The sequence below is a fragment of the Oreochromis niloticus genome, linkage group LG4 (genome assembly GCF_001858045.2).
Source record: "Oreochromis niloticus isolate F11D_XX linkage group LG4, O_niloticus_UMD_NMBU, whole genome shotgun sequence".
Taxonomy (NCBI): domain Eukaryota; kingdom Metazoa; phylum Chordata; class Actinopteri; order Cichliformes; family Cichlidae; genus Oreochromis; species Oreochromis niloticus.
In genome coordinates this window covers 23,502,612-23,517,873 of record NC_031969.2, presented here as the reverse complement: position 1 = coordinate 23,517,873, position 15,262 = coordinate 23,502,612, and the positions used below count along the sequence as shown (strand labels likewise).

At 40.3% G+C, this 15,262-nt stretch overlaps 1 protein-coding gene across 1 annotated transcript; it reads left to right on the top strand.

Annotated features, from left to right (window-relative positions):
* Window positions 1-473: 473 nt before the first annotated feature.
* Window positions 474-11,761, top strand: LOC100706261 (myosin heavy chain, fast skeletal muscle). The gene is made up of 39 exons (XM_019357842.1): window positions 474-692; window positions 769-912; window positions 1,018-1,174; window positions 1,361-1,388; window positions 1,477-1,588; window positions 1,670-1,762; window positions 1,851-1,914; window positions 2,489-2,587; window positions 3,326-3,429; window positions 3,529-3,667; window positions 3,797-3,915; window positions 4,013-4,162; window positions 4,247-4,417; window positions 4,505-4,811; window positions 4,955-5,025; window positions 5,115-5,202; window positions 5,295-5,412; window positions 5,525-5,648; window positions 5,728-5,864; window positions 5,964-6,219; window positions 6,407-6,649; window positions 6,767-6,943; window positions 7,037-7,182; window positions 7,274-7,364; window positions 7,473-7,862; window positions 7,971-8,097; window positions 8,243-8,361; window positions 8,544-8,740; window positions 8,833-9,016; window positions 9,100-9,265; window positions 9,406-9,530; window positions 9,658-9,966; window positions 10,055-10,258; window positions 10,341-10,466; window positions 10,554-10,724; window positions 10,860-10,964; window positions 11,061-11,156; window positions 11,276-11,407; window positions 11,633-11,761. Exons 1-39 carry the CDS (start codon window positions 489-491, stop codon window positions 11,648-11,650), a joined length of 5,811 nt encoding a protein of 1,936 aa, XP_019213387.1. The 5' UTR covers window positions 474-488; the 3' UTR covers window positions 11,651-11,761.
* The last annotated feature ends 3,501 nt before the right edge of the window (window positions 11,762-15,262 follow it).

Sequence of the window (15,262 nt, the reverse complement as noted above, 5' to 3'; positions counted from 1 at the left end):
GAGATTCCTGACCAAACTGAGAGGAGCGCAAATGCTGAGGAGGCAGAGCCGATGTGTATAAAAGCAGCAGCTCTGGGTGTTTGCATTAACTGGCAGGCATCTAAAGCGGGTGAGTACAGTACAACTTTCTTCTACAGTTTCTCAGTTCAGCTGAGTAAATATGTGAATTAAGTTCTTCTACCATTTCTCTAGCTGTTGTAAGTTAATAGACTGCATGTTTTAATCTAAAGTTACTTCAATTTTCCTAAACATTTTGTATTTTAATATAACTCAGAGAATAAAATACTGACAAAACAATGCAAAACGTACACTAATCTATCTTTAACCTTATTTTTACAGCATCTTGACATACACAGGATACCAGGAAATTTCTCTTTGCATCAGCCGAGGTAAATCCAAAAAAACAAAAACAATAGAAATTAATTATGAGTTGTGTAATAAACATATGATTTATGATTTTTATTTTCAGTCTTCATTAAAGTGCCACTATGAGCACTGACGCAGAGATGGAGCAGTATGGCGCGGCCGCCATTTACCTCCGCAAGCCAGAGAAGGAGAGGATTGAGGCCCAAGCTGCTCCATTTGATGCCAAGTCGGCCTTCTTTGTGACTGATCCTGATGAGATGTATGTCAAGGGCAAACTTGTCAAGAAGGAGGGTGGTAAAGCCACTGTTGAGACAGAGGGAGGAAAGGTAGATGAATAATCGATGTACTTCACTCATGTGTTTAATATACAAAAGTTGAGGCTGATTTTGAATTTCTATTCAGACGGTCACTGTAAAGGAGGATGACATCCACCCGAGAAACCCTCCAAAGTTTGATAAGATTGAGGACATGGCCATGATGACCCACCTTAATGAGCCAGCTGTGCTGTATAACCTCAAAGAGCGTTATGCATCATGGATGATCTACGTAAGTTTTCACTTTCCTATATTCCTATAGGAATATTCCTATTCCATATTAAAATATCGTAACGATTTGTATATATTCAAATATTATTTATTCTCTATGATACAGACCTATTCTGGGTTGTTCTGCGTTGTCGTCAATCCCTACAAGTGGCTTCCTGTATATGATGCTACATGTGTAGCAGCATACAGAGGAAAGAAGAGGATTGAGGCTCCACCCCACATCTTCTCCATCTCTGACAATGCCTATCAGTTCATGCTCACTGGTAAGATCGATTTACTGTTAAAACTTTTAAATGAAAATTAAACCTTAACAAGTGGGCATTTTTTTTAAAATTCTATTTGCTAATAATTACTTTCATAGCACTTATTATAATTGCTAAGAAACAACTCAGATTATTCAATAAATGATGGAAGCAGAACTTATGTGAAGCTTGTATGTTTTCATTTAGATCGTGAGAACCAGTCTGTCCTGATTACGTAAGTATAATACGAATCTGAGTGTAAAATCTTTATGAACTTTAAGTTATTGAATCTGAAATCTAACAGTATGATCCCTAAACCCCAGTGGAGAATCTGGTGCAGGAAAGACTGTCAACACCAAACGTGTCATCCAGTACTTTGCAACAATTGCAGCTATTGGAGCTAAGAAGGCTGAGCCAACACCTGGCAAAATGCAGGTAGATTCATTATTTAGGATCAAAGTATTTGTGACAGAAAAAATAAATTTGGAACTTCAGCTCAAATAACCACTCTTGCAGGGCTCCCTTGAGGATCAGATTGTTGCTGCCAACCCTCTGTTGGAGGCCTACGGTAATGCCAAGACTGTGAGGAATGACAACTCCTCTCGTTTTGTAAGTGATTAAGACTGAGTTAATGTAAGTAAGATGTTTAGTATTTACTCACATAAACAGCAATATTAATAAAGCTCTACATCTCTAGGGTAAATTCATCAGGATTCACTTCGGCACTACTGGCAAGCTGTCTTCAGCTGATATTGAAACATGTAAGTTTGAACCAGTCTAAATTATAAGTAATTAAAGTTATCTGTGCTTCAGAGTATTTCTACTCACGCAAATTAATTCAGGCTGTAGGAACTGAGAAGTAAGCTAATACTTCTAGGACACAGAAAAGATGTGGGTTTATTTATTTTGTAATGAATATATTTAGATAATTGCTTGGACAGTACATCTGAAACATGATATAAACATATTTATAATTACATAGCAGAAGCTTAACTTCAAGTAGAAGTAATTTTGTATGTATTAGCACATTTACACATAAGAACAGTATTGTTACAACCAAGAAAATGTATATGAAACATATGTAAGAAACAGGAGCTACAAGTGGTGTACATCAACACACTAACTGACTGCCATCTGTTGGTCTAGCACACTTTCTATCATAATTGCAGAGTCAATTCACTTATACAACTGAAAAAAGTTCAAAACAATCCCGTAACACAGTATTGATGAGCTAAGAAAATGGCTGGATGCATGAGCCATGCTTTCGTTAAAACATAAAATGTAGTCTGTCATTTCTCATGTCTAAATTGTCCAAAAATAATTTGTTGTTCTTAGATCTGCTGGAGAAGTCCCGTGTCACTTTCCAGTTGTCTGCTGAGAGAAGCTACCATATCTTCTATCAGCTGATGACAGGCCACAAGCCTGAGCTCCTGGGTATGACAACTTCAATATTTTATGACATTTACTAACTGTGACATAATTCAATTCAGTTTTACTTGTACCACATTTATTAACACCATCAGTTTTATATTGTATAGTACTGTATTGCATCTTATATTTTAAGGTGAAAAGCCTGCAATAATAGAGAGAAACCCCCAACAGATGAGATTATTCCGTATGAGCAAACACTTGGCAATGGTGGGAAGGAAGAACATTTTAACCATAAGAAAAAAGTTCAGAAAGGCGTAGGAATCTATCATGATCAGTTGGGGGATGGGGGAAGGAGAAGCGAAAAAGGAGAGCATAGCGAGGCAATGAAAAAATATGGGAGAGAGAAAACAAAATTTAATGACATGTTGTCGATTATGTGGCACGTTGTGTTATGGAGTGCATTAAAAACAAATATGGAGTTAAAAGAGGTGAGTCCAGAAGAAATTCTCAGTACATTAACGCAAGTCTCCCAGCACTCTGAGCACAGTGTGACTAAAAGAATGTTCATGAGTGACCTGATCAAACCCAAACGTTCTTTTAAATAAAAGAGAGAAGTTTGCAGCTTAATATTCAATTAGAGGTTGTCCATCTACTGAATCTATGCTGGAAACTGGTTCCGCAGGAAAGTAGCATGATAGCTGAAGGCTCTGCCCTTTTTGGTTGCAAGATAGCAAGAATGCAAGAATTAAAGAAAATATAATAAGACAACTTAATTAATTTATTAATTTTTATTTTTTTTAGAGGCTCTTCTGATCACAACTAACCCCTATGACTATCCAATGATCAGTCAGGGTGAAGTCACTGTCAAGAGCATCAATGATGTGGAGGAGTTCATTGCAACAGATGTAAAATCACATTTCGTGTTTATCTGCATTCTTGCATTTGGGCATAAATGTCTTTTCTTTTTCAGAATATTTGTTTCTTTCTTTGTTTCTGAATTTCAGACTGCAATTGACATCTTGGGCTTTACTGCTGATGAGAAAATAAACATCTACAAGCTGACTGGTGCTGTTATGCATCATGGCAACATGAAATTCAAGCAGAAGCAGCGTGAAGAACAGGCTGAACCTGATGGCACTGAGGGTAACTGGCAAAACAGTAAAATTGTCATTATGAAGTCTTTTCGTTTATAATTGGGAGGATTGGGACAGTGGAGGGAAGTAACATTTGAAGAAATGTACATTAATTAGATATTGTGCTATTTTTCCTCAGTGGCTGACAAGATTGCATATCTCATGGGCCTGAACTCAGCTGATATGCTGAAAGCTCTGTGCTACCCAAGAGTCAAAGTCGGCAATGAGATGGTGACCAAAGGCCAGACTGTCCCACAGGTAATTTAAATACATTTTTAATAATGTTATATTAAAGATTTGGACATTATAGCTGCATTCATATGGTTTTGTATCATTATAAATTCTTGTTTGCCAGGTCAACAATGCTGTCTCGGCTCTGTGCAAATCTGTCTATGAGAAAATGTTCTTGTGGATGGTTATCCGTATCAATGAGATGCTGGACACAAAACAGCCCAGACAGTTCTTCATTGGAGTGCTGGATATCGCTGGATTTGAGATCTTTGATGTGGGCACTTGAGACATTTCACCACATTTGTTAAATGTTAAATATTGTATTGTCATGAAATTGACCATGTTTTTACTATTGCAGTTCAACAGCTTGGAGCAACTCTGCATCAACTTCACCAATGAGAAACTGCAACAGTTTTTCAACCATCACATGTTTGTCCTGGAGCAAGAGGAGTACAAGAAAGAAGGCATTCAATGGGAGTTCATTGACTTTGGTATGGACTTGGCTGCCTGCATTGAGCTTATTGAGAAGGTAAACAGCTACTCTGGAAGAAATGTACATGTGGGTGCATATGTTACCTATGTTGAAACTTTAATATGACATGTGACATTTTCTCAGCCAATGGGCATCTTCTCCATCCTTGAAGAGGAGTGCATGTTCCCCAAGGCCTCTGACACAACTTTCAAGAACAAGCTGCACGATCAGCATCTTGGCAAGACCAAATGCTTTGAGAAGCCAAAGCCTGCAAAGGGCAAGGCTGAGGCACACTTCTCCTTGGTTCACTATGCTGGTACAGTGGACTACAATATCTCTGGCTGGCTGGACAAGAACAAGGACCCACTGAATGACTCAGTTGTGCAGCTCTACCAGAAGTCTTCAAACAAACTGCTGTGCTTCCTTTACGCAGCCCATGCTGGAGCTGAAGGTAAGAAATAAAAGTGCTCATAAACTCCCATGTCCAGTATAGATAGTATATATCTGTCTAATAACTATAATGTGCATACTGCATACTAAGACTATACAGTGAAAAATAGTGACAATAATGACAATTACTGTGTATGAAAACAGAGGCTGCTGGTGGCAAGAAGGGTGGTAAGAAGAAGGGTGGTTCCTTCCAGACTGTGTCTGCTCTTTTCAGAGTATGTATAGATTTATATTTTAGGAAATCAAAATTAAATGCTCTTTTTAAAATATTTTTTACCTATTATCTAATGATGTTGATCTACAGGAGAATCTGGCCAAGCTGATGACCAACTTAAGGAGCACTCATCCTCACTTTGTCCGTTGCCTGATTCCCAATGAGACAAAGACCCCAGGTACCCCACAGGGCCCCACAGTCCTATTAACTGCAAAAATGACAGAGTGAAATGAAGACATTTTTGAAACGTTATACATTTCTGACTCTCAGGTCTTATGGAGAATGCCCTGGTCATCCACCAGCTGAGGTGTAACGGTGTACTGGAGGGCATCAGAATCTGCAGAAAGGGGTTCCCCAGCAGAATCCTCTATGGTGACTTCAAGCAGAGGTGACAACACATAACAATATTGGAAAGAAAAATTATTTCATTGTTGTTGTAAAGGGCAAACTTGAATATGATGGATGAAAAATCCAAGTAACAACATGATTCTCTCTTGAAGATACAAAGTGTTGAATGCCAGTGTCATCCCTGAGGGACAGTTCATTGACAACAAGAAAGCTTCAGAGAAGCTGCTTGGCTCCATTGATGTGGATCACACACAGTACATGTTTGGGCACACTAAGGTACACTTTGTTATATTAATATACATTAACAAAACACTGTCCATCTGCACTTGTACTTATGCTTTCAATGATTAAATAGGTGTTCTTCAAAGCTGGTCTGCTGGGCACTCTTGAGGAGATGAGAGATGAGAAACTGGCTGAGCTGGTGACCATGACTCAGGCTCTCTGCAGAGGATACGTCATGAGGAAAGAGTTTGTGAAGATGATGGAGAGGAGGTAACATTATCATACTAAACTCTATTGTATTCTCTTTTGTATTGCTTTCTTTATAAGATTGTACTATACTAAAGTAACACTTTCATGTTTGGTTTTTAGAGAATCTATCTTCTCCATCCAGTACAACATCCGTTCTTTCATGAATGTCAAGAACTGGCCATGGCTGAAACTGTACTTCAAGATCAAGCCTCTTCTGAAGAGTGCTGAGACTGAGAAGGAGCTCCAGAACATGAAGGAGAACTATGAGAAGATGCAGACAGACCTGACTACTGCTCTGGCCAAGAAGAAGGAACTGGAAGAGAAGATGGTTGCCCTGCTGCAGGAGAAGAATGACCTGCAACTTCAAGTGGCTGCAGTAAGTAGGAAACAAAAGAACAAATATACAATGCCTATAATGTCTTGTATGCAGGTTAGCTGATTCTGACTGTGTATGTGGCACAAAAGAGTGTAGATATTTTTTAAATGAATAATGAGCAATTGCCAAGACACACGACATGACAACACTAAATTATACATTGTTGTCTGTTCCATGTGTTATATAGGAAGTTGACAATCTCTCTGATGCTGAAGAAAGGTGTGAGGGGCTCATTAAGAGCAAGATCCAGCTCGAGGCCAAACTCAAGGAGACAAGTGAGAGACTGGAGGATGAAGAGGAAATCAATGCTGAGCTGACTGCTAAGAAGAGGAAGCTGGAGGATGAATGCTCTGAGCTGAAGAAGGACATTGATGACTTGGAGCTCACCTTGGCCAAAGTGGAGAAGGAGAAACATGCCACAGAAAACAAGGTTCAATTTATCTATATTTGAGAGGAAAAAACAACTCTAAATTAAAATCTATTAATTTTTTCCTGAGACATATAGTTGTTAAGTTATATTTAAATACATCCTTTGTACAATCCTTAGGTGAAAAACCTGACAGAGGAGATGGCATCTCAGGATGAGGCCATTGCCAAGTTAACAAAGGAGAAGAAAGCCTTACAAGAGGCCCATCAGCAAACACTGGATGATCTCCAGGCAGAGGAGGACAAAGTCAACACTCTGACCAAGGCCAAGACAAAACTGGAACAGCAAGTTGATGATGTAAGAAAACTATAATCATATTGCTTTTTTAATGGAAAGAGTATTGAATCACTGTCATTCAAACTACTTTATTCAACTGACATGATTTTATAGCTTGAGGGTTCACTGGAGCAAGAGAAGAAGCTCCGCATGGACCTTGAGAGAGCCAAGAGGAAGCTGGAGGGAGATCTGAAACTGGCCCAGGAATCCATAATGGATCTGGAGAATGACAAGCAGCAGTCTGATGAGAAAATCAAGAAGTAAAAAAAAGTTACTGATAAAGTTCCTACACTTGCATTCTGAAGAGCCACAGAGCTGTCAGAGTCATTTCTTCTTCTTCTCCACTTACAGGAAGGACTTTGAAATCAGCCAACTTCTTAGCAAAATTGAGGATGAACAATCCCTTGGTGCTCAACTTCAGAAAAAGATCAAGGAACTTCAGGTAACACTAATGACCAGTGTCCATAAAACATATTGTGCATTTTAATTTAAAGGGATTACAATTTTAGTTTTCATTAATAAGCTTAATTAATTTAAAACTTCAAACTAGGCTCGTATTGAGGAGCTGGAAGAGGAGATTGAGGCTGAGAGGGCAGCTCGGGCTAAGGTAGAGAAGCAGAGAGCCGACCTCTCCAGGGAGCTTGAAGAGATCAGCGAGAGGCTCGAGGAAGCTGGTGGAGCAACAGCTGCTCAGATTGAGATGAACAAGAAGCGAGAGGCTGAGTTCCAGAAACTGCGTCGTGATCTTGAGGAATCAACTCTGCAGCATGAAGCTACTGCAGCAGCTCTCCGTAAGAAGCAGGCTGACACTGTTGCAGAGCTCGGAGAGCAGATCGACAACCTCCAGCGTGTCAAACAGAAGCTGGAGAAAGAAAAGAGCGAGTACAAGATGGAGATTGATGACCTCTCCAGCAACATGGAGGCTGTTTCTAAAGCAAAGGTGAATTATTTATTTGCGTTTCATGTTCATTCTTCAGTTGTAAATGATGAATTTACAAGTTTTAAACTTGAGAAAATCTACAACATATCTTACATTTTGTTACTGTAGGGGAACTTGGAGAAAATGTGCAGGACTCTTGAGGATCAACTAAGTGAACTCAAAGCCAAAAACGATGAAAATGTTCGTCAGCTGAATGACATTAATGCCCAGAAAGCGAGACTTCAGACAGAGAACGGTAAGTGACAAAGAAGTTGTTTTTTGGTGGCGTTATCAATTTTAAACACTTAGATATATTCGTAATATAGAGGTCACCACAAATTGCGACTAACCAAACGGTAAAATGAAGACAACTAATATTAGAACCTGTTTATTAATTACAGGTGAGTTTAGTCGCCAGCTTGAGGAGAAAGAAGCTATCGTTTCTCAGCTCACAAGGGGCAAGCAGGCCTTTACTCAGCAGATTGAGGAGCTGAAGAGACACGTTGAGGAGGAAGTGAAGGTCTGAATTATTTTCTGTCTTCTTTTATATTATAGCACTTACTAATTTAAACACATAAGTTTTAAATCGGTTGGATTGTCCTCTAATTTAGTTCTTAGTTGTTGCCATCCTCTCAGCATTAGACTTTAAGATTGATTTAAACATTAAAGTTGTCCATCTGACATTGACTGTGTGTTCAACAGGCCAAGAACGCCCTGGCTCATGCTGTTCAGTCAGCACGTCATGACTGTGACCTGCTCAGAGAGCAGTTTGAGGAGGAGCAGGAGGCCAAGGGTGAGCTGCAGCGAGGAATGTCCAAGGCCAACAGTGAGGTGGCTCAGTGGCGATCCAAATATGAGACTGATGCTATCCAGCGCACCGAGGAGCTGGAGGAGGCCAAGTAAGTCATGACGCTTTCATTGTTTAAATTGGTTTTCAGACTTAAAACCAACCAATTCAGACTTAATTAAAACAACATTATTATAACAATAGGAAAAAGCTTGCCCAGCGCCTGCAGGACGCTGAGGAATCCATTGAGGCTGTGAACTCCAAGTGTGCCTCACTGGAGAAGACCAAGCAGAGGCTGCAGGGTGAGGTGGAGGACCTCATGATTGATGTGGAGAGAGCTAATGCTCTGGCTGCCAACCTTGACAAGAAGCAGAGGAACTTTGATAAAGTAAAGTTTTAAACATAACCAATATCATCAGAATACACATAAACCCATAATAACAACCAACTATATAACCCATATTAATCTAGGTCCTGGCAGAATGGAAGCAGAAGTATGAGGAGAGCCAGGCAGAGCTGGAAGGAGCACAAAAGGAGGCTCGTTCTCTCAGCACTGAGTTGTTCAAGATGAAGAACTCATATGAAGAGGCTCTGGATCAACTGGAGACCATGAAGAGAGAGAACAAGAACCTGCAGCGTATGCTTATCTTGCTATAGATCATATGGATATGATTTTAAAGTTTATATTTATTTAAATGTTATGTTTTGGCAAAAAAAAAATATATATACATATATCAGCTCCAAGTACTCTAACTCTTGGCTGTGTTTGTTCTGTAGAGGAGATCTCAGATCTGACTGAGCAGATTGGTGAGACAGGAAAGAGCATCCATGAGCTGGAAAAGGCCAAGAAGACTGTTGAGACTGAGAAGTCTGAAATTCAGACAGCTCTGGAGGAAGCTGAGGTAATGCTTTATATATTACAAAAATATGTCTTTCCCTAAAAAAAAAAAAAATTTAAGATCAGTCCTCGTCTGTGCAATTCAGATTATTAAGAGATTCTTTAGTAACAGTTGTTATATTTAATCAAAGGGAACTTTGGAGCATGAAGAGGCCAAGATCCTTCGTATTCAGCTTGAGCTCAACCAGGTGAAAGGTGAGATTGACAGGAAGCTGGCAGAGAAGGATGAGGAGATGGAGCAGATCAAGAGGAACAGCCAGAGGGTGATTGACTCCATGCAGAGCACTCTTGATGCTGAGGTCAGGAGCAGGAATGATGCCCTGAGAGTCAAGAAGAAGATGGAGGGAGACCTGAATGAGATGGAGATTCAGCTGAGCCATGCCAACAGACAGGCTGCTGAGGCCCAGAAACAACTGAGGAATGTCCAAGGACAGCTCAAGGTGAGTTGGTAGATCATTTGTGGGTGTGTGAATTTTTAATTAACCTCAAAGCATACAATGATAATTTCTTTTGTTTGTTTGAAATCAGGATGCCCAACTGCACCTGGATGATGCTGTCAGAGGACAGGAAGACATGAAGGAGCAGGTCGCCATGGTGGAGCGCAGAAATGGTCTGATGGTGGCGGAAATCGAGGAGCTGAGAGCCGCTCTGGAGCAGACAGAGAGAGGACGCAAAGTAGCTGAGCAGGAGTTGGTTGATGCTAGCGAGCGTGTTGGACTGCTTCACTCTCAGGTTGGTGTTCATTACTTTACAAGAACTTTGAGACATCAAAGAGTGAGAATCACATCATTAAAACTGTTCCTTTTTTATTCAGAACACCAGTCTTTTGAACACCAAGAAGAAGCTGGAGGCTGACCTTGTCCAGGTTCAGGGTGAGGTGGATGATGCTGTTCAAGAAGCAAGAAATGCTGAGGAGAAGGCCAAAAAGGCTATCACTGATGTAAGTTAGTACGTTACAAGCCTTCTTTTCTTTTCAAAATTCTTGTTCATGCTTGATCAGTAATCCCAACACCACCCATATTTTCAGGCTGCCATGATGGCTGAGGAGCTGAAGAAGGAGCAGGACACCAGTGCTCACCTGGAGAGGATGAAGAAGAACCTGGAGGTCACAGTCAAGGACCTGCAGCACCGTCTGGATGAGGCTGAGAACCTCGCCATGAAGGGTGGCAAGAAGCAGCTCCAGAAACTGGAGTCCAGGGTATGTACTGCATATATTCTTGAGTTATTATTCAAGTATTACAAATAACACTTTGATTCCATCAATTGAACTCTACCCTTTTTTCTCTGTACTCTAACATTTATTAAAAGCTGATTATTTATCATGGCATTGAAGGTCCGTGAATTGGAAGCTGAAGTTGAAGCTGAGCAGAGACGTGGAGCTGATGCTGTTAAAGGAGTCCGTAAATATGAGAGGAGAGTGAAGGAGCTCACCTACCAGGTGATTACACATTTATTTAAATATATTATATATATATATTTAAGTTCCTAAATTCTTTCTTCCTCAGCTATAAATAACAGTTTGTTATCTATGCAGACTGAGGAGGACAAGAAGAATTTGATCAGACTTCAGGATCTGGTGGACAAGCTGCAGCTCAAAGTCAAGGCTTACAAGAGACAGGCTGAGGAGGCTGTGAGTAAAATGTTTTGTGATTTTACATATGGAATGCACAACTTTATAAATGATATATATTTAGCATATATGACCACATATTTTTTTAAAAAAATACAACATATTGTTACACTGAACAGGAAGAACAGGCCAACACCCACATGTCCAGACTGAGAAAGGTCCAGCACGAGATGGAGGAAGCTCAGGAGCGTGCTGACATTGCTGAATCTCAGGTCAACAAACTGAGAGCCAAGAGCCGTGATGTTGGAAAGGTAATTCATGTAATTTGTTTTACAGAAAATGTAGCTTTGTTTAATGGAGTTGTTTGATAGAAGTTCTATATAGTAATAATTTACTGTGCATTGAAGGTAGAAGAGAGTACAGATATTTTTATGGCCCGTTTAAATTTCAATCCAGCTATATACAATAAGATGGGACAAATTCTACAAATGTTTTTAATATATGTTGAATAACTCTTTTTTTTTTTTTTTTCCCAGGGTGAAAGTGCTGAATAATGGACATCCTCTGAAACTTTTTGATGGCATTCATAAAATATGAACTAGCTGTTGAATTGACTTCTTATGATGTATTGATTTAATAAACTCTTTGATTATGATTTAATGATATTTATTCAGTATCATTTATTCTGTATTCTGTAGAAGTTCAATTGGACAATACAATGTTCAACACAGTAGTTTCTTCAGAATTGATGATTTATGATTTATAGCTACAGGACATTGTCCTTTCATATGGGGACAGTGCTTCTTCTTAGTGTTCTCCCTAGCTTTCAGCATTAGTCATGGCACGGTTAGATTAAAAACCGTGCCATTTAAAAAAAAAAAACGAGGTTCATATTACCACAAATTCAATCAGGCATCTTCAAATTAAACTGAAGATGCCTGATTTTGACTTCTAATTCTATCTATTTACAGTTATAAAAATATTCCTTGAGATACAGCAGTATATAAAGGCTGATAATAAAAGGTCCAAATGTATGTTATTACCAAACTTTAATAGGGACATTGGGTAGAAGTGTCAAAATAAGACCTCACAGTTGCAGTAACTTTTGAGAAACGCACATAAAAAAAGACAGTCTGAAATCTGTAGTTAGCATTTTAAAGTTTAATTTTGAGGCAGTTCAAGTGTGGACACAAAGCTATGCCACTGATATATTACTTCTATAAACCTAATATACCCTATGTTTATACAGTTAATTCTCTCTAATTCACTAATTTGTTTTGACAACTGTCAGTAAGATTGTCATGCCATACTACATCGCCTTTCAAGAGAAGTGTTGTTGAGCTTTCACAAAGAATAAGCATTACAGAAAGTAAACACAAATTTCTCTTATTACTGCAGCATGAAAACAAAGCTACATATTGCATATTTCCCAAAGGTTTCTTCAAACACTTACAGTATGAGCAATACATTCTAAATTGACAAATTCACAATTCACTGTGTCCTTCACATAAAACCAAAGCATGAGAATGTGATTAAAACACAAGCCACACATTACTGATTAAATCAGCCAACTGCACAGGCACATGGTCAACTTTATATATATTCCAGAGGTCTCTGACATCTGTTTATGCTTACTGACACATAAGGCCACACTTGCTGTGCTTCTCCCCCATGTCTGTATTTGAGTCTGCTCCACAAACACACCGGCTGCTCAGCCGTGACATGCTGGTGCCTTTCTATTTTTAATCATGCTGTAGAGCTTACCTAAATTGAATTATACAGGCCTCTAATAAAATCTGATATCTCCCCCACAGCACATCTCATGCTCAGAAGAAATGTCTGTCTGTCTGTCTGAGCATGACTCACAAGACAGGACCCTAACTACCCTAGATAGATAAAACATGACAAACAACAGAGGGACACGCAGACACCTAGACTGAAACACTTGACATAGGGACTGGACTACAGAAAACTTAACATGAAAGGTCTGGGAAACCAAATAGGACACAGAGAGGCCAAACAATCATAAGAACAGGACCAGGGAGACAAAGAATAACAAAACACAGAGACTAGACAGACTACAACAGAACACCCTGATGATAAGACATAGACAAGACCAGGAGCAGACTAGGCACAAAATGGACTTAACATAATAAAACAAGAACCAGGAACTAGAAATAACAAACTCAGATACACTAGAGAATTCAAAACTCAAGACTAACTAATACAGAAAACAAAAACAGAACGAAAACATGAACCTCTTAAATCCTAAAGAATGAATCACAAGAATATAACAAATTCAAAAAGTGGGTCAAAGACCCAGAGACTGTTACATCCATCTTCTTCTCATTAACACGTTTTTGTTTGTTTGTTTGTGTGTTTGTTTGTGTGTGTGTGTGTGTGTGTGTGTGTCTGTTTGTTTGTTTATTTGTTTGCTTGCTTGCTTGGTTCTACTGAATTTTCTTTTTCTTTTTAGTGTACTTCCAACTCTCCAGGTTCTCTTCCATCCACTTCCTATTTTCACTACAGATCACACTGTCATCTGCCAACGTCATAGTCTATGGAGACTTCTGCCTGACTTAATCTGTCAGCCTGTCCATCACCTTTGCAAACAAGAATCCGACCCACACCTTGGACCCATCTGTCACTTCTACTGCACACCTCACCAGAGGTTGTTTGGTTTTCCCCATGTATAAATCATGGCAATCATCATGGCACTTAACAGCGTACACTACATTACTCTGTTTGTGTCGGGGGACCCGATCCTTGGGGTGGACCAGTTTTCGGCACAGCATGTTTTGGGGATTTAAAAGTCACAGAGACACTGTGTTTAGAAAAAATGCACCTAGACTCAAGTCTTCTGTTGAATACTTTCCTGCACTCGTTCATTCCATTCCAAGATGGCGGCGCGTACAGACGCAGCGGCTTACAGCAGCTCTCCCTATTTGTGCCTTTTTGTATGTCTAGTGTGCTTATCGTACATTGTATGGGCATCTACCTACACAACTGGACGTTACAGTCGGCTGGAGATATTAGACATCGGTTTCCAAACGAAGATGACAATCACCAGCAACTTTCATCGCACACACAACATTCCAGACAGGACAGCGAGACCAGCGGGATCTCCGTGGATTGTTTTCGGATCGAAAATGCGACGCAGACAGCGAAGTGAGAGGAAGCAAAAGCAAGGCTGTAGGGCTGGATTACTGGCTAGACTAAGGAAACAGCCACTCAGACCTTTGCTGCCGAGCCTCTACCTTACAAACACCAGATCCATGGTACACAAGACGGACGATTTGGATTTACAGCTGGCTGGAAATCGCTATGTTCGGGACTGCTGCGTGCTTATCATCGCAGAGACCTGGCTACGTTCACAAATCCTGGATGCTGCGGTGCAGCTAGCAGGCCGCATGCTACACAGATGGGACAGGAACAGTGACTCCGGGAAGAACAGAGGAGGGGGACACTGCATCTACGTGCACAAAGGTTGGTGTAACAACAGCACTGTTGTGGACAGACACTGCTCTCCTGACCTGGAGTTCATGACGATGAGGTGCAGACCATTTTTCTTGCCTAGAGAGCTAAGTGCTGTAATAATCACGGCAGTCAATAAGCACCGGACCGAATGTAAACACAGCTCTCTCTCTGCTGCTAAAGGCCATCACTTCTCACCAGCGTGCCCATTCTAATGGCATCCACATCATAGCGGGGGACTTTAATAAGGCAAATCTCAAGACTGTTTTACCAAAATTTTACCAGCATGTAAAATGCCCAACAGGAGAGAAAAACACTCTGGATCATGTGTATTCCAACATCAAGCACACTTACAGAGCAGTACCCTTCCCCCACCTGGGCCAGTCAGACCACCTCTCTCTGCTCCTCACCCTAGCATACACCCCCCTCAGCCGGCAAACAAAGCCCATAAAGAGGACCATCACCACCTGGCCCAAGGTCACCCTCCCCCGATTGCAGGACTGCTTTGAACACATACAGTGGGATGCCTTCTACAATGAAGATCTGGCAACATTCACAGATATGGTACTGTCTTACATCAAGTACTGTATTGGGAACGTCACTGTGGAAAAACACATCCAGGTGTTCCCGAACCAGAAACCCTGGATGACAAGCCAGGTCCGTATGCTCCTCCGGGCCCGTAATAGAGCCTT